Raw genomic sequence first — 20,561 nt, 5'->3', positions numbered from 1 at the left:
ATATGACTGGAATATTGCTGTGTGTGGCGTTAAACAACAAACAAAAAACGGACCACCTCATGATTTTTGGCTGCCTTTTATGACCAGCATAGGTTGCTGTGGACCTTCTCTAACCCAGAATCGACATGGGGTTAGCAGTTGATAGTTTGATGGAGCAGTGACAACCTGCAAGCGAGGTTGGGACCACCCGGATCTAAGAGTTGGATTGAAGCAGTATTTCAGTTTTTATGTATATTACTGCATGACAGCATTATGTAAAGGCAAAGCACACTTTCACGCAGGTGTACTGGATATTTTCCACATGGTAAAACAAACCAAAAACATCACATGCAAGGAGTCAGTTCTACCCTGGAATCACTACAGAGTCACGTATCCATGGCAACACAAATGGTAATACTTGGAGCATTATTGGCGGCTTTGATCATATGGAGTACAATAGCATCCCCCAATAACGTACTTCTACAAATACACATTATACAACAGTCTGCAAGTACCTTGAGGTTTACACACGTTGGGTTTTAGGTTTTTTCCCTAAGTAGAAGACATGCAGATATAATTAAGTTCGGGAGTTTGGAGTGTGTAAAAGAGCGAGTGAGTGAATAGATGGGGTTCTTTGATGATTTTAACAATAAAGAAAGGACCATCTTCATTCGAGACAGGTATTAACGTAAAATGCTTACACAAACGACAAAATTCAAAATATCTTCTTCAAAATCATATTTATTCACAATACTGTTTCTTAATCCAGAGTACAAATAAATACAGCGGACTGGAATGCCTGTACATACACGTGAACATACATACTATACAACAACCCCCAACATGGGCACCCAGAGAAACACTCATACCTTTAACATAGAAAAATATCCTGAGATGTATCAAATGCCAGTTTCATAGAAAATGTTCGGTACTTACCAGTGAGTGAGTGAGTGAGTTGGGTTTAACGCCGCTTTTAACAGTATTCCAGTTATATTCGGCGTGTCAGCTTAATGTGGGAGGAAAGCCTGAAGTGATGCAGGCCTCAGACGTTTACCACTTCGGTGAAACCCTAGAGCACGGGTATGGTGCTGACAAACCTAGAAACCCACAATCATAGATTTCTGGCATGCCCTAGGGACGCAACTCTGCGTAGCGAATCGCGGCGCCTTAGACGACTGGGACACCCGTGCCCCCCGGTACTTACCAATCATTCACGGATCTGATTACCTTTCTCACAATAATCATGATATTTGCCATTCTTCGCAACAGTTTTCGGTATTGTCAGTTTTCTTATACACTTTGCATCAAACAGTTTCCATGGTTACTTAATAATTTTCATACCTTCAATAACCATAACTGAAGATTACCTATTAAGTAGCAGTTGCCATGGTAACCCTATCTTCCTTTTGTTTTTTAAGTTACGATTGCCATGGCAAAGTGATATACCGGGTAAATGTTCACATGTATGAATATATTCAGAATTATCAAGAACCAGATCCACTAAAAATGATGAAAATGGTAAAAGGAAAGATAATCAGATTTTGCATTGTGTGTCTTTGACCTTCATCTTTTAATTACAGGTACTCCGAAGGTGAAATACATGTGTTTCATTCTACACACTAAAGCTTTTTTATGAACTTTCTTAACACTTATAATATCCAGCCTCATTCACCATTAGCTCACTGATGTGCTCGATCAATCATGACATCATCAATATGTGTGTACAAAAGATCACTGAACAACTTCAGAGGTGTACACCAGGTAATGAATGTGCCATACTGCAATAAAGATTTTTACCAGAATACTGGTTACAGGCTGTACTTGCTGAGCATCTCGTACAAAGACACAATTGTTGCAATCTACTCTCAATCGCAAACTTGACTCATTGAGATTTCCCTTTTGTCCTTTGAAAAGGGCAGTAAAATAAATATATTTAGAATAAATATAATAAAAAATAAATATCAGGTCTTTGAAAGGCATTTAGAAGTGATTCACATAAAGAAGAGAAAAAATGGATGTCAACTTCTTTATTATAAAGAAGTTGACATCCATATATTCTCTTCCTTAAAAAATAAACAAATAAAATTTAAAATGGAATCTGATTTTGCCACTTTGATCCAATGTCCTGTATCCATCAGTAGACCTTCGATAGCATGAGCACCTGGGAAAAGGATAAGCCCCATATGCTACTCAACTTTTGATAGGAATAATCAGACATGTCTTTCTATTTAAATATACATTTGACATATCATTTTTGTGTACCATGGAAAGATATAAAAAACATCCTTATCAAAAGTGGAGTAGTATATATAGTTCATGTATCTTTCAGAAATATCTACAAATGATATTGATCTCATTTGATACATTGTCTTTGAAATGACCAGTATCTGCTGAAAGGTTTGTTCAAGAACACTATGTTTCCGCAGATGGTCGCAAGAACCGAGTCATCATGGTCATATAACACAAAGAAACGGATGCAACTGAAAGAATAGTCAAACAGTCACAGACTTAAAGTGTACATGAGACGGCTGCAGTCAAATATAACTGTCATGGAACAGCTACAAATCATGTCAATCCTTAGGTAATCAATTTTGGTTTCTTTATTTTTGATAAGTGTGCCACTTTGTAAACAAAACAAAAACACAAGTGCTTCGTCAGAAAATAATACAGGATATGACCATAAAATGTCAAAAGGTAAAGTATCTGTAAGTGTTTTTTAGATGTATATAACAAAATGACTCTGTCACTGTATTTGATCATATTGCTGACCTTGGGATCTTTGTGTGTAAGGACCTGTGAAGATCCGGGGTAGAGTAGGTCTTCACCAACCCATGCTTGCCGCAAAAGGCTACTGTGCTTGTCGTAAGAGGCAACTAACGGGATCGGGTGGTCAGGCTCGCTGACTTGGTTGGTGCATATCATCAATCCCAATTGCGTGGATCGATGCTCATGATATCAATCACTGGACTGTCTGGTCCAGACTCGATTATTTTACAGACCGACTGTATAACTGGAATATTGCTGAGTGCAACGTTAAATAACAAACCAACCAACCAACCGACTTTGTATGTTAGCACTCATGAGTGAGTGTTGTTTTATGCCACTATTAGCAATATTCCAGCAATATCACGGCGGCGGACACGAGAAATGGGGCGTAAGCATTGACATGGAAGAAGTCCAAATATCTTCACAATATATAACAAGACAAGCTGTGTACGCACGTTCATCATTCATCTTCATCACTGCTCCAGGTGTCAGCCGTCGCGGCTATTCTCTTCACAAAACTCGGATTTTGTATGCTCTTAGAGTCATCCTTGAGATGCTCATCATAAGCACTGTCTGTGTGGGGAACCCAGACCAGAATGTTGCGATCACTTCCTCCGCTGAACAGTTCATGACTGTTTGTGTTAAACAGACAGCAGTTGACAACGTTATAATGCCCTCGTAATGTGTTGATGTAGCCGCCTTTATGGAGATCTAAAATGTCAATGTTACCATCATTTGGCACAAAGATCACATCCGGGCAGCCACCTTGGGAGAGACCAATCTGGATGTTTTTCTTACTGTCATTTTCTATAGAGCCGTAATTCACCATACAGTTTTTTCCAGTATACGTGTTCCACAAACGTAGCCTGTTGTCTGTTCCAAATGTCACCAGGAACAAGCCATCGTGGGTAAAACTCAAACCATTCACTCGTCCACCATGGGCAGTTGTGGCTGAAGAAAAGGTGTACAAGATACAATTTTTAAAATTATTTCATTATTTATGCTGGTTATGACACGTAACAATTATAATATTAGATCTTTACACCTAACATTGTGACCGCCTCTGTGGTCTAATGGTAGAGCGTCCGCCCGGAGAGCGGAAGGCCCGGGGTTCGATCCCCAGCTACATCATTCCAAAAGACCTTAAAAGATAGTACTTGTTGTTACCCTGTCTGGCGCTCGGCATTAAGGGGCTTAAACAAGGACTGGTCGGCTCGGAATAAGTATACTGTGTCTGAGTGGGGTATTCATGTTAAACTGCGGCATGGTATCTCAGTGTGCTAGCACTATAAATTGGCATCAGTCTTGACTAGTACAAGCAGCCACACACATACACGTGCATGCACGTCGCTATATAAGTGCAATAATCTTGGACGCGAACAGGTTAGATAAAAATATATTCAAATCAGGTTATAAAATGTACATGGAAAGCTAAAACATATTTACAATGATCATGGGCAAGAATCATGTATCATATTTACATTGAGCACTTTCATATGGGGCCTTATCAGTTTTAAAGAAGAATGCATCAATCTCAATGTGATTTAGCCTTTCAAAAGCCATTCCAGAGGCAATTCCAGATTCTAGTAGACTCATAAACAAATGAACTTAGCCTGAAATTATGGTATTTGTCCATCATTTAATCTCTAATGGCTTCACGGAGATCACACCTCACATGGAAACATGTGTGGAAACAATGAAATTTCTAATTTCTTCTATTAAATTCAGTTGCATAATTCAATCCTACATACACCAGTAACATTATAAGGATAATTACATATATACAGCATTTTATTCACTGATATTCTTAAAGATTTTCAGAAGTATTTTGCCCAAAAGATCCTTTATACAAAAGAAGAGTTAGTTTACTAATGAACTAGTTTACTAATGAACTAGTTTACTACCTGAATAGTTTTAAAACCCAAAATGATTGACATTACAATAGGATATAACAAAAACTTGCAGGTTATGGCGAATTTTAAAACCTTGCTAGTTATTTAACAATTTCATGACAATGTTTTCTTCGGTGATATTTTGCGGGGGCACGGGTGGCCAAGTCGCCTCAGGCGCCGTGATTCGCTGTGCAGAGTTGCATCCTCTGGGCACGCCAGAAACCTATGATTGTGGGTTCGAATCCAGGTTTGCCCCGATTATGTTTCTAGGTTTGTCAGCACCATACCCGTGCTCGTGGGTTTCACCAAAGTGGTAAACGTCTGAGACCTGCATCACTTCGGGCTTTCCTCCCACATTAAGCTGACACGCCGTGATGTAACTGGAATACTGTTAAAAGCGGTGTTAAACCCAACTCACTCAGTGATATTTCAAGAATTGGCTCAAGACTTACAATTGGCGACCGAGGATGCTGCTTCTCCATTATGTTGATCTAGCGACATCAGATGCCCCTTGGCAGCACGAACATCCCACAGCAGGACCCGATTGTCAGTGCTAAAAACAGTGGTGTGTATTGCTATGATTGCTAGGTGGTTAACATTGCACTCAGCTGTATTTCAGCTACATGACGGTGGCGTGCAGATAATTGTGACTGGGCCAGACAATTCAGTGATCGATTTTGTCCGCAGCATTCCACCCCATCAGGGTACGAGGACATGCTATCAAACAAGTCACCGAGCCTGACCATCCGATCTACTTGGTTGCTTCTTACGACCAGCATAGTTAGCTGGGGACGTATTCTAACCTGGAATCCCCCATCTTCTCGAGGCAAGGGAGTTAAATGACTTTAAAAGTCCAGTTTCCACCCTTGCCAAACTAGGCTGGAATTCCTGGGCTCGATCGTAGCGCCACCAGTGGTTACTACGAGTTATGTCCCTTTTAAACCTCTCCTATGGACCAATCAGATTCCTACTCTCGTATCACTGGCATTTGCTTGAAACAAATTTGCGGCGCCCAGTCGAGACGATAATCAAGATCTATATTGTGTTATAACGGGTCCTACATCGCAAAGTGCATCAAATCACGTGAGCACCTTGATTAAAATCATGAAAAGATTTGGAAAATATCTGTTGACAAGTAGTTGGCAGTGCACATGCTTTGCAAATCCTCCAATCGACCGAAATCAGCACGACAGTTTACAAACCGGATTTCGATTTCGTAGCGCGATTTTGTAACAGCCAAAATGTAACTCCATAATACCAGCCTAGTTCGGCAAGGGTGGAAACTGGACTTTTATAGTCAGTTAACTCCCTTGCCTCGGGAAGATGGGAATCCCCATGGAGATCTGTTCAACTGAAATCTCCAACATCATAAAGCTATCACTGGCAGATCCGGTGGGGAGTGAACGGGGTGCACACACACCCTCTTTTCAAGACGCTGAACACATCATCCAATATTTTCTTTAGGAACACTTTGTGACTTGGATATCGTTCGCATTCCCACTTTTTCACAATCCCGATGCACCTCTGGCAAGATTTGTTTGTTTGTTGTTTAATGCACTCAGCAACATTTCAGCTATATGACGACAGTCTGTAAATAATCAAGTCTGGACCAGACAATCCTGTGAGTGACATGAACATTGATCCATACAACTGAGATACAATGACAAGTATCATTCAAGTCAGTGAGCCTGACCATACGATCCCATTAGTTGCCTCTTACACCAAGCACAGTCGCCTTTGATGGCAAACATGGGTTGCTGGAGACCTGTTCTACCCCGAATCTTCACTGGGTCCTCTGGTGTTATCATAGACCCATCTGCTTTAATGCAAAGGATAATCAAGCATGACAATGACTTTTTACTTTCAAAATTTATTTCAAATACTAACCTGCCAGTTGCCAAAATAAACTCATCCCTTGTAGACCACTTGACTGACATGACACAAGACTTGTGTCCCTTCAGCATGTGGGTCGCTGACCCAGCTTTCAGATCTACCAGCTTCACAGTTGATCCTTGACATCCGACAGCAAGCAGGTTGTGTTTGGTGGCGATGGGAGACATGTGATGACTGTATACAATGGTGCTGAACTCGAAGGTATCTGCAGGCTGCGGATAGAAAACAAAAACATGAATACCATCATTTTGACACATTTTCTGTTCTGGGTTGTCAGCCATTTTTTTTTTATTGTGTGGTGTTTTCTTTTTTCATTAGAGTGAGTGAGTGAGTTGGGTTTAACGCCACTTTTAACAGTATGCCAGTTATATCGCGGCGTGTCAGCTTAATGTGGGAGGAAAGCCCTGAGTGATGCAGGTCTCAGATGTTTACCACTTCGGTGAAACCCACGAGCACGGGTATGGTGCTGACGAACCTAGAAACATAATCGGGGCGAACCGGGATTCGAACCCACAATCATAGGTTCCTGGCGTGCCCAAGGGACGCAACTCTGCACAGTGAATCGCAGCGCCCTAGACGACTGGGCCACCCGTGCCCCCTTTTTCATTAGATGCAATGGTCATTTGACATAACAACTTTGGAATGCAGATTCGGAACTTCCAGGAATCATTCTGCGAAATCATAGTATTCTAATAACGAAAATTGTTATCAATTTGTGATGAGTGTTGCCATTTAAAATTGTATCAAGATCCATTTTTACAAGGAGGGTTTTTCTGTGATGTGTGTCAATACACATGATACATACAGGAAACATGACAACAGATCTTAGAAAGGGATGTAATTCAGAGAATATGTTTCAATATTTTAGTTACGTAAATATAACCAAAGCTAGTACTACCAGTATTATTTGTTTTGACTGATCTTATCAGGTGACATACTCAGTACTGTTGTGTTTTTTGTGATGTGTTAGTATTACCTTTTCTTACCTTCTTTGTAGTCTACATTCTATGCATCATCATCATCATGATCCATCAAACATGTTGAAACATTGTTATGGCATGTATGATATTTAAAAAAAATTTGATTTGAAATGAGGTGAGGTGAGGTGAAATGGGGTTTAACGTCGCATCCAAGATTATTGCACTTATATAGCGACGTGCATGTAGGTGTGTGTGTTTGTGTGGCTGCTTGTACTAGTCCGGACTGATGCCGATTTATAGTGCTAGCTCACTGAGATACCATGCCGCAGTTTAACATGAATACCCCACTCAGACACAGTATACTGACTCCGAGCCGACCAGTTCTTGTTTTAGCCCCTCAATGCCGAGCGCCAGACAGGATAACAACAATTGAACCCCGGACCTTCCGCTCTCCAGGCAGACGCTCTACCACTAGACCATGGAGGCGGTCGATTTGAAATAAATTCAGCAAGATCATAATAATATTAATAACAATAGGCTATTCATATCGTGCATATTTTCAAACCACTCAAAGCGCTATTATTACCCCAGTCACTGGATCAATGTGCAGTCAAGAATCATTCTCAACTCCCTGGGGAGTATACAACCCAAACTGCCTGCTAGGTTCTAGAAGGTTAACAACCACATTGCCATCTCATCTTATCGGGTAGATTGTAGTATCAGACAAAATGCATTCAACAAACATGACAAATGATTTGAGTATTCCAGATGCATGTCATAGTAATCACCACTCCACAATGAAACTGCTCACCACAAGCCTGTTGGTGTCCCACACTTTCAATAGTTTATCAGTTCCACTGGAGGTGAATATGCCCGTGTCTAACGGGTACCACTGAACAGTCTGGATGCTGTGTTTGTGCATGTATCTGTTGGATCGGTCCACTCCACAGACATGCTTATAGGAGTGCTTCACATTCCCACTGAAATTCTCCAGATCATGAATAGATATTCCTCCAGTCGACCCTCCCGATAACAAACTGAAAACAAATGTAACACGTCACGTCAAGAGTAATAATTACAATCGTATGCATCGATACAAGATAACACAAAACAGAAAAAGAAGCAAAAGACTCTTATGGATATAAATCCTCAATTTCTCTGACGTTTCGGAAATATTTCAGATGAAATCGTTCAGAAAGATTTCAATCATTTGACCATGCAAATGTTGGCGATGGAAAGTGAAGGATGAGATGAATGAGTAAGTTAATGTAGTTCAACGCCACAGTGTCAAGATCCAGATATCTATGGCAGCCTGTAGATAATAGAATCTGATCCAGGCAATAGCAATAGGCCCTATAAACACAGGGTGTTAAAAAATTTCTCTGAAACTAGAACATGTATGATAATAACCTATTCATGATCTAAAGTCAGCTTTCTGTGACATGAAACATAAAATCATTAACTTTTGTAAAAATAATGCATACTATCTCGATTCTATCAGATCTATGTCCAAGCTATTGATGCCACCATCATGGACTCGGTCAACATCTCTGTGTTTACTAAGTTCTAAACTAAATATTCTCCTGGTTGTCTCCGCTCTGGACAATATCATCGGGCTATCAATGCCGTATTCTCTGTCCGTAAAAAGTCTCAGCATTTTAATCCAGTATTAAAATACAAACAGGAAACGTCGGACTGTCATTGAGGTTCATAACATCATCACGAAGTTGCAAACATTGCAATATGCATTGTAAATTTCAATATTGAAGGGAGGTTACTCTTTGTTTTGAAGCTCGCAACAGCACGAGTACAGACCCTTTCAAGTGATTTACTAGCACTTTAGTGCGTGCAAGGAGCTCACGAAATGATATAATCCGGAAGATGTAAACAAAACGACCATCTTACCAAATCGTATATGTTTAATTTAAATTACAATAAAATATAAGAGTATGTGTAATATATATTGTTGCATTGTTTATTATTTTATATAAATTAAATTAAGGTGTATAAATGTCAAAATCTAAATCATCACAATAATACCATGCGCTGGCTTTATCCGGCTAAGGCAATTCACTTTAAACCAGTATTGTCAATTTGGAACTCTGCGCTATCTGTTCCCATTAGACGGAACACAGTGCTGGCCACGAGGATCGAGACCATCGAGAATCATGTCAACAAACACACTTACATTCGAAGGGTGTAATTTCTTTCGCCAACGGCTTGTTTTGTCAACATTGAGTGGAAAGACTGTTAAAATAAGAAAAATAAGATCTACAGATGACAACCCTGGTCTTAGAGGTATTTGATGGTGATCGAATATGGAAAAGATGTGGACATGATTATGCTGTCATGAAATCAATCCTGTTTTAGTCATAGACACACATATTAGGTTTTATAATCCACATCAGATTAGGGTGCCAATGATCGTACTGAGACATATAGGCCAAGTATGTCAGGTCATCTTGTGCCTGTATCCTCTGACTCTGGGGATAGCTTTTCATAATGAAACTGACATACTGATATTATGAATTCCATTATTTTTCCTCTTTTTTTTTCCTACAGATTTTGAAGCCAGTTTCATCAGGCTTCTTGATAAACTTACCAACGGATCGAAGATTATTGTGAGTGAAACAGGTACGTCATTTTGTCTTACACTTGGACTTTATCATATAGCTATATATTGTATTGATAGGTTGATATAATAACTGAAAATTAGTTGAATTGCTAGTTTCTGACCCTCACATGAGATTATGAAAGCTTTTTGTTGAAGGAGCAAGAAAAAATAGCCACATGTGAAAATGGTCGTTGAAATGCAAGTAAACAAAGGACAAAAGAATATATAACCAAAAAGTCAAAACGTCTGTTTGTTATTACGTACACTATATAGCCTACCATATTATTAACGTTCAAATGATTATTAACTTATAAACAATTAGTACATACTTGAATTAATCATCTGAACAAACCACTTAAGATATCAGTACCGTACCCATAATCGTGGGTTTCACCACAGTGGTAAACGTCTGAGACCTGCATCACTTCGGATTTTCCTACTCCATCAAGCTGACACGCCGTAGTATAACTGGAATACTGTATAAGTGGCATTAGTCCCAACACCCTCTCTCAATCTCATGGGACTGAACTAGCACTAGGATGTATATTAACCAGATGGAAACCTGTGGGTTTATTCAGGAACCAGTGTGTTGTATCAGCCTGGGTTGCTGACAGGGGGGAGTATCGAGCATGACTGCAGCACACAGAGATCCCTGGGATACTACATCGAGGGGCTGCTCCTGCTAGCTCCCTTCACAAAACGACCAATCAAAGCCATCCTCCGCGGTGTCACCAATGACAAGATAGATCCATCGGTAAGATTTAGCATACACAGGAACATTCAGCATACAGATGCTTCAGTAAGATCATCTTCCCGTGGCAAGAGAGTTAACTGACTATAAAAGTCCAGTTTCCACCCTTGCCACACTAGGCTGGAATTTCGGGGCTCGATCGTAATGCCTCCAGTGGCTGTTCGAGTTATGTCCCTTCCATGTCCCTTCTATTGACCAATCAGATTCTCATATCACTTGATCGTTAATCAAGATCTATATGTAATAAAGTGGGTCTTACCCCACTAAGTGCATCACATCCCTTGATCACCTTGAATAAAAACATGAAAACATTTTTAAATTATATGACGATACCCAGTTGACAATACACGTTTTGCAAAACCTGCAGTCAATTGAAATCTGCAAGTTGAAATCCATGTTGCTTACGAATGGGATGTCTAGTTCGATACGCGATTTTGATTAGACTATGCATAGACTCGATAGTCCAGCCATAATATAACTCCATAATTCCAGCCTAGTTCGGCAAGGGTGGAAACTGGACTTTTATAGTCAGTCACGCCCTTGGCTCGGGAAGATGTAGTAAGATTACATATACACAGAAACAATCAGTATGCAGGTATTGATCTATGATTCTAACCTTAGTGCCCCAGTCAGGAAATTGGGAAAAAAATTATTATTATGTTCAAAATTGGGCTTTTTATAATGGTTTTTATTTTCCTATACCCAGAGGTATTAACATTGTATTTTGAGATTGCATTCAATGAAATAATATGAAACTAAGCATTGAAACCTTAGGTTCTTCATTGGTCCTGCTATCAGTGAAAAACAGGTTAACCGCTACAAAGGTAAAACATTAGTAATTAATTATTTACATGAACATAATGAATGGGGATAGTTTTAATTCCAATTTGGGAATATTAATGACATTTGCTGCAGTCTTCGGGCAAAGTCAGGTCCAGGTAAATCCCTGTTGTACTGATCCATGAGTAAGAATAAGTATACCCGGTATATGTGAAAACATTCTGTACACAGATGCATCAGTAAGACTATACACAGGATATCAGTATGGAGAGTTTGTTTCATATTTCAGGTTGATTCAATCAAACTGTCAACATTTCCTGTGTTGAAGAGGTTTCTAGGTACAGATGAGGGCCTTGAACTGAAGGTAGGTCAGTGACATCTCTGTGGATGTGGCATAGTGTTGCTTGATTTAAGTGGCAGTCAAGCCTGGTGCTTAAAGTGTTGGCTTGTTATGTTGAACCCTTGATGGTGGAGATATTAGAAAGTTGACTTCAATATGTTTTGTGTTTATGGAGGTTTTACGCAGTGTGAAACCGATTTTTATGTTTATATATACATAAATGCAAAATAATATTCTTATGAATAAATAAAATCAAGAATAATAGCTTCACAGAATGCTTATGTGATCATTAGCATAAAATTCTGTAGACAACGATACAAATAAGTGACCCATAGTGGAGCTGCCGCTGATCATCGAGATATTGTAACATGTTCACATTGTTGCCAGGCGACCTGTCACAGTGCACCCTCAATGATGGAGATATTGTAACATGTTCACATTGTTGCCAGGCGACCTGTCACAGTGCACCCTCAATGATTGAGATATTGTAACATGTTCACATTGTTGCCAGGCAACCTGTCACAGTGCACCCTCAATGATGGAGATATTGTAACATGTTCACATTGTTGCCAGGCAACCTGTCACAGTGCACCCTCAATGATGGAGATATTGTAACATGTTCACATTGTTGCCAGGCGACCTGTCACTGTGCACCCTCAATGATGGAGATATTGTAACATGTTCACATTGTTGCCAGGCGACCTGTCACAGTGCACCCTCAATGATGGAGATATTGTAACATGTTCACATTGTTGCCAGGCAACCTGTCACTGTGCACCCTCAATGATGGAGATATTGTAACATGTTCACATTGTTGCCAGGCAACCTGTCACAGTGCATCCTCAATGATGGAGATATTGTAACATGTTCACATTGTTGCCAGGCAACCTGTCACAGTGCACCCTCAATGATGGAGATATTGTAACATGTTCACATTGTTGCCAGGCAACCTGTCACAGTGCACCCTCAATGATGGAGATATTGTAACATGTTCACATTGTTGCCAGGCGACCTGTCACTGTGCACCCCCAATGATGGAGATATTGTAACATGTTCACATTGTTGCCAGGTGACTCGGCGCGGTGCCGCCCCTGATGGTGGAGGGGAGGTTGTGTTCTGCTGTCCATGCCGACAGAAGCTCCGTCCCATACAGTTCACTGAGGCAGGCAAGGTCAAGCGGATCAGAGGCGTTGCGTATCCTTGACATGGAGAATAACATCGTTGCCAATAGCTGCTGGTCTGTTGTCTCGTATTTTCACGGGCAAAGGCGTTAACTGACTACAAATGTCCAGTTTCCACCCTTGCTGAACTAGGCTGGAATTTCGTGGCTCGAACGTCGCGACCAGTGGAGTTATGCCCCTTGTATGTCTCTCTTATTGACCAATCAGATGCCATCTCTCATATCACTTGCGTTTGCTTGGCGCCACCCATTCAACACGATCTGATCAATAATCAATAATGTCATGGTACACATGCTTTGGAAATCCTGTAGTCGAACGATTTCTGCACATTGAAATCCATGTTATGAACCGGATGTCATAGACTCATTAGTCCAGCCAAACTGTAACTCCAGAATTCCAGCCTAGTTCGACAAGGGTGGAAACTGGACTTTAGTAGTCAGTTAACTTCCTTGCCTTGGGAAGATGGCCAGTAAACCTATAGCAGAGGGATAATCATTGAAAAAACACTGAGAACATATATATAATTTCTCTTTCAATCAGTAGTATCTCTTGAGGTAAAGATTTTTCAAAGTTGAAAAACTGTGCTTACCAGGTCATTGTTAGTGGCCAGTATTGCTAAGATACAAGTTTGAGGTACTTAACTACCATCAGGTGGGCGACGAGGGTGTCACCGTCCATCACCAACAGAATAGTGGAGGCGACACGTGGGGTGCTCAACCAGTTCCTGCCAGACATCTACATCTACACAGACCACAGGAAGGGCGGACAATCAGGAAAGTAGGTCACACCTGGCAATCGCTGGTAGTCATTATTGGGAAAAATAGGTCACACCTAGAAATCACTGGGAATCATCAGGAAAGTAGGTCACACCTGGCAATTGCTGGGAATCATTACTGTGAAATTAGGTCACACCTGGCAATCACTGGTAATCATTAGGTCTTCTTTACGTAATCTCACATATTTTCACTACAAGCAGCGTGTTTTGTGTTGGGTACATGAACAATGCATCAACATACAATTACATCCCCAGCATGTAACACTGACCCCTTGGGTATTCCTGGTTAGAATTGGTCTCCAGCAGGTTATGCTAGTCGTAAGCAGTAAAACAATGGAACAGGTCGTCAGACTCGATAGTCGTTGTTCACAATATCAATCACTGGATTGTCTGGTTTAGAATTGATTATTAGTTACAGGCTGCTGGACTATTACTAAGTGTTATTAAGCGACAGACAGACACATCATGTACCTGTGCCATCATTGTACTATTTAGGTCTTTCCTGCTCAGTAGAAATGAACAGTATATATCAGACTATGTATCATGGTCTGACGACGCATTGAAGAAGGATAACTATGAAAATCTGCAGATTTCAAATGAACTAAGTTCAGTTGAAGAATGATATACGGTACCATATACCATATGTATTTCACCATTCTACCTGAGGAAACTGGGGAGTAGCCCTGTTTACGGATGACCAGACGTAGTGCCGTGTGCCAGATTGCAATGAGTCCACTGAGAAAATCTTAAATACTGCTCAAAGCGGTGTTAGGGCGGTGGGTAGCCTAGCGGCTAAAACATTCACTTGTCACGCCGAAGACCCGTGTTGATTCCTCTCATGAGTACAATGTGTGAAGCCTATTTCGTGTGTCTCTTGCAGTGATATTGCTAGAATATTGCTACGTGGCACAAAATCATACTCAACTCAGTGTTAATCCCGTTTCACTCACTCACACACTTCCAGATCGCCAGGCTTTGGATTGACTCTAGTAGCAGAGACTCTGAATGGGGCGTTCCTGTGTGCAGAGTCGGCGTCCAATGAGAAAGGTTCAGCAGATGGTCCAACAGTGTCCGAGGACCTTGGTAGAGACACAGCTAAACTTCTCCTGGAAGAAATATACAGGGTAAGCTGATAGATCTCTCTGTTGTTGATGGTGTTGTGACAGGGACCCTCCCTCACCCTGCGGGGTTGCCGACATAGAAGTCCCAGCAATGCTGGTCCTAAGGGGTAACCCAATGGATGTACCGTATTCGACATAATAAGCGCCCAGGGCTCTCTCAAAATTAGACATAGGGGGCTCTTATTAGAATGGTATTTTGGTGAGAAAAAACAGAGTTGAAAGATAAATTTTGTGGTTTATGCTGACAGCCTGAAATGTTACTATACGACAGATATATTTTTCCAGAATTTAATTGCCAATAATTAAGGGTGCATATAACACACGAGTGCGTATTATACACGAATAAATAAGTATTGTGTACATTGATCAATCGGAAGGGGTGCTAATTGGGATTGTTCACGAGCCAATATATTAACAAATATCGCCGTGGGCGCTTATTAGAGCGGGGCACTTATTACGTCGAATACGGTAATACTGATAATAGCACAAACTAATGTTGGTTTATAGTGCTAGCCCACAAAGATATCATGCCACAGTTTTGCATGGATACCCCACTCAGACACAGTATACTGACTCCAAGCTAACCAGTCCTTGTTTTCTCCTCTTAATGCCAAGTGCATTACCATCTTTTAACATCTATTGGTATGACACATCCAGGGATGGAACCGCAGACCTCCCACTCACTAGGCAGGTGCTCTATCCACTTTACCAGGGAGGGCCTTTAAATGTGGTTTGTCTGCTCCAAGTCTGTACTTTCTTCCCTGTCATCAGCCTACCATTAATGTGGTGACATCCACTCTATCCCCACGGGGATTAGAATTGGTTCCTAGCAACCTGTGCTGGTCGTAAGAGGCGACTTAATGGGTTGGGTGGTCAGGTTTGGGGACTTGGTTGATGACATGTCATCATGTCATCATACCCTGATGACTTGGATAGTTGTAGGGCCTAGTAGGATAGTTGGTGGCCTAGTGGTTCTAAAGCGCTCACTCGTGATATTGCTGGAATATTGCTAAAAACGGCATTAAACCACTCACTCATTGGATAGTTGTACACAATATCAATCATTGTCTGGTTCAGACTCAATTATTTACAGACATCCATCATGTAGGTGGAATATTGCTGAGTGTGGCGTCACACAACACCTGTGCAGTGTTCTGCTACTCCTGACTGTTTCAGGGCGGCTGTGTTGACTCCAGTAATCAGAGTATGGCGGCCCTCTTCATGGTGCTGGGACAGCAGGATGTCTCCAAGATACAGACCGGAACCCTCTCGTCTTACACGTATGTAAACACTTCGTCAACATTACCAAGATACAGCTACATTCTGTTACAGTTACATCTTTGCAGCCCTGTACTTTAACTGATTGCATCATGATTGTAATAAACTCAAGAATATGTATTCATCTAGGGCTTTATGGAGATTATGTCCAGACTGGGGAGCATTTATACATTTGCAGTCTTCCATATGCTTAAACTCGTTTTTCCACTAACGGCATAGCTTTATGCATTCACAGATACCCAGGATATTAAGACAAGATACATTTTGTGGATAACTTCTTTATTCTTTATAAACAATGTAATTATTGTCTTTGAAAGGCATTTAGAAGTGATACCCATGAGGAAGAGAATTTATGGAAGTCAGATTAAAACTTTATGGATGTCAACTTCCTTATTATGAGGAACACATTGTGTTCCTCATGATAAAGAAGTCGACTTCCATAAATTCTCTTCCTTACTGTAATTATGTTGATTAATGTTAATCATTGTTACACTCATCTACTTAGTATTCACCTGATGAAGGGGAAAGTAGTCTGACAAGTTGTTACAAGGACGTTATCCTTTCATGTCTTCATGTCAGGACCCATGAAGATCCGGGGTAGAATAGGTCTTCAGCAACCCATGCTTGCCGTAAAAGGCGACTATGCTTGTCGTAAAAGGTGACTAACGGGATCAGGTGGTCAGGCTCACTGACTTGGTTGATGCATGTCTTTGGTCCCAATTGCGTGGATTGATGCGCATGATGTCAATCACTGGATTGTCTGGTCCAGACTCGATTATTTACAGACCGCCGTCATACAGCTGGAATATTGCTGAGTGCGGCGTTAAACAACAACCAACCAACCAACTTCATGTTCAATTTCTAATGCCTATCAAAGACTACATCAAGTGTATTGGATGTGACCTTACTACCATAGCTTAAGGAATTCATTAGGAATCTGATTTGAATGACACAACACCAAAAATAGTCCTCCAGATAAATTACCCTTGTGTGCGAGACAGGGAGATGGAGTCGCTACAAAAGCTTAGAAGATGTATGTTCGCCATCAGAGCCACGATTTTTATCGTAATATCACTTTAAAAAAATTAAGGATCACCGATTCTTTCATGTTACTACAAATGTCATTCCATGACAGATTAACTATAGTAATTTGAAAGAACTTGGTGATCTTTAACTTCTTTGAGTAGTACTGAATGGAGATACCATATGATAACCGAGGATTAACAAGTAGTTATGCGTGTTTCAGGATCCAGTTTCTGCGAGACATCCGTGACTTCTTCCAGGTTCAGTTCAAGGTAGATGTTCAGAAGCATGGCGTGGAGGAGGGGGAGGGGGAGGGGCTGCAGGAGGGGGCCGACAAGCTTCTCTTGACCTGTGTAGGGGTTGGTTTTACAAATGTCAGTAAACCTGTTTTATAACATACAAACCTGGCTTGTGTTTTGCTTCATGGATATTCCCTGAGGGGATTCCGGGTCAGATGAGGCCCTCTGCTGGTCGTAAGAGGTGACTTAATGAACCTGATGGTCAGGCTTGGCTACTAAGTTGATGGTGTATCATAATACCCCGATTGTGTGGATCAACATTCAATCGAACCCAGGGATTGTCGGGTTAGAATAGGTCTTCAGCAACACATGCTTGCTGTAAAAGGGGACTATGCTTGTCGTTTTACGGCGATTAACGGGATCAGGTGGTCAGACTCGCTGAATTGGTTGATGCATGTCATTGTGTCCCAATTGTGTGGATTGATGCTCATGATGTCAATCACTGTATTGTCTGTTCCAGCCTCGATTATTTACAGACCGCCGTCATATAGCTGGAATAATGCACAGTGCGGCGTCAAACAACAATCAATCATTGGATTGTCAGGGTCCAGTCTCGATTATTTACAGACCGCTGTCATATAGCTGCAGCGTTAAACAACAAACACATTCCTGTATGGGAGATAAACATATTGTGAGGTAGTGTTCTGATTTGGGGAAGTTGTTGGGTATCTGGTGGCCAGACATTGGGTACAGATTGCCTCATCTAGAGGCTTCAAACGTCAATAATTTCCATGCATTGTACATCACTTTGTATATCGACAAAAAGGTTGTCAGTAATTTACAGGAACACTTGCTTTCTACGTGCGAGACATACATGACGTCGCTCTTGAATGATGTGATGTCATGGTACAATGGATGCTGCCTGGTGAAAAAATGCAGAGAAAAAACAACGAATGTTTCTGATAAATACTCTATAAATTATCAAATGCAATATAATGCAATATTCGTGTTGCCATGTTGAATGCCAGGTTATTTCATTTGTGACACGATGCATCCCCAGACAGGTGTTTGGTTGCAGTGGAAAGTCAAGATTTCCAGGCTTTGAATCAGATTTTGTTTCTCAATCAAATTGAGGTGCTCGTTAGTATGGCAATTATGCAAGGTGTGTAATGCCCTACTATTGACCTACGACCATGCAAGGTGGGTAATGGATCAGTGATGACAAAGTGCACCCTATGTGTCCACTAAAAAAGTGTGAGAAACGACGTTGACCTAATTCACTGCGATGCACTGTATGTGTGCAACAAGGAGAGTGTCTTGCACGGTGTGAAGAACTACAAAACAAGGTAAGTATTTATTGCTTTAATTCATCATGTGTATGGATTGAACAATAACAAAATAAAATAGTGTTTCACATGTAAGCATTCTTTCCTTCCAAGATGAAGCAAGATAAGTCTCAACAGAAGGCACCAATAATTTGAGTATTCATTTCATTACATAAAGAGATTAATTCACTGCTTGAAAACTGACTGGTTTTAATAGATCCTGACCAACTTCAGATGCCAACTCATGGAACTGTAGACCCCATATTTGATCTGGTGTTGCTTGACTAGACCCAAGCAGTTGCCTTACCACAGTGGCACTACTCATCAACTGTCATGTCAAACACTGACACTCTGAAAGTTGAATTAAGTGAGCTCTTACTTTGTTTTAATTTAAGAAAATGAAATAATGTTGCCACAAACATGGTGTGGAGGAGAGCTTTAATGTAAAACTACTTCATTTCATTTCTTCTTTTGTATGTTTTATCATAAAATGGGTGTTTATTTTCTGCAACTGACTTCCCTTTTGTGGTCAACAACATAAACTTTGTTCAGTTTGTATAAAGAAGATGGAGATCAATGTCTGGTTACAGCTGGAGATCTCACCCTGAGGAGTGCCTGACAGAGATCAATGCCTAGTTACAGCTGCAGATCTCACCCTGAGGAGTGCCTGACAGAGATCAATGCCTAGTTACAGCTGCAGGTCTCACCCTGATGAGTGCCTGACAGAGATCAATGCCTAGTTACAGCTGCAGATCGCACCCTGAGGAGTGCTTGACAGAGATCAATGCCTAGTTACAGCTGCAGATCGCACCCTGATGAGTGCCTGACAGAGATCAATGCCTAGTTACAGCTGCAGATCGCACCCTGAGGAGTGCCTGACAGAGATCAATGCCTAGTGTACAGCTGCAGATCTCGACCTGAGGAGTGCCTGACAGAGATCAATGCCTAGTTACAGCTGCAGGTCTCACCCTGATGAGTGCCTGACAGAGATCAATGCCTAGTTACAGCTGCAGATCGCACCCTGAGGAGTGCCTGACAGAGATCAATGCCTAGTTACAGCTGCAGATCTCACCCTGAGGATGGACACATGTTGATGGAAACAAATATTTTCTCTTCAGTACACATTAATGTTTCTTGTAGTAAGCCTTCTGAATTTTCATTCTGAACTTATTCCTAAATATTGAAAAATCAAAACAAGCATCCTGCATTAATGGTTGACAGACAAAGTAAAATCTGTCCCACATTATAAAGTGTGTTTAATTCAGTTACGATAAATACCCTGAACCCATTTGCCACCATAACTGCATTTTGCATGACCTCCACATATATTATCACGAACCCAAAACAGAATCTCTTGCTTATCAATACGAAATCAGCAACCAATCAAAATGATTCTTCTGGCAGAGAACTACATTAAAAGGTGAGCCAACCCCCGACACATTTAGTCAAATCCAAAAGACTGACAAACAGATGATGTTTTCCTGTATATGATGGTGAGACACAGGGACAACAGTTTCATGCCACTGGATCGTTCCAGCTGTACTTACACACAGTAAGGCGAGGCCCGTACTTTCCGTATCGCCATTTGTTCAATCATGAAAGAAAAGTGTAATTCTATTCAATGTTTATTCTCAGCATTGTGTCATTCAAACCACACACAAACTGAAGCTATGGTTGAAAATGA

At 40.9% G+C, this 20,561-nt stretch overlaps 2 protein-coding genes across 2 annotated transcripts; one reads left to right on the top strand and one right to left on the bottom strand.

Moving 5' to 3' along the window:
- Nucleotides 1–3,007: 3,007 nt before the first annotated feature.
- On the bottom strand, nt 3,008–9,213 carry LOC124142883 (DNA excision repair protein ERCC-8-like). The gene is made up of 5 exons (XM_046511576.2): nt 8,935–9,213; nt 8,262–8,487; nt 6,525–6,742; nt 5,090–5,190; nt 3,008–3,696 (listed from the first exon to the last, which is right to left on the bottom strand). The coding sequence occupies exons 1-5, from the start codon at nt 9,105–9,107 to the stop codon at nt 3,206–3,208; spliced, it is 1,209 nt and encodes a 402-aa protein (XP_046367532.1). The 5' UTR covers nt 9,108–9,213; the 3' UTR covers nt 3,008–3,205.
- Nucleotides 9,214–9,565: 352 nt separating this feature from the next.
- Nucleotides 9,566–17,723, top strand: LOC124142874 (RNA 3'-terminal phosphate cyclase-like protein). The gene is made up of 9 exons (XM_046511564.2): nt 9,566–9,748; nt 10,013–10,084; nt 10,643–10,818; nt 11,885–11,959; nt 13,005–13,129; nt 13,768–13,893; nt 14,856–15,015; nt 16,189–16,292; nt 17,537–17,723. Exons 1-9 carry the CDS (start codon nt 9,619–9,621, stop codon nt 17,706–17,708), a joined length of 1,140 nt encoding a protein of 379 aa, XP_046367520.2. The 5' UTR covers nt 9,566–9,618; the 3' UTR covers nt 17,709–17,723.
- Nucleotides 17,724–20,561: the final 2,838 nt, after the last annotated feature.

Source organism: Haliotis rufescens, unplaced genomic scaffold, assembly GCF_023055435.1.
Source record: "Haliotis rufescens isolate VD_foot unplaced genomic scaffold, xgHalRufe1.0.p SCAF_2, whole genome shotgun sequence".
Classification (NCBI taxonomy): Eukaryota; Metazoa; Mollusca; class Gastropoda; order Lepetellida; family Haliotidae; genus Haliotis; species Haliotis rufescens.
This window is presented reverse-complemented; position numbering and strand designations above follow the sequence as displayed.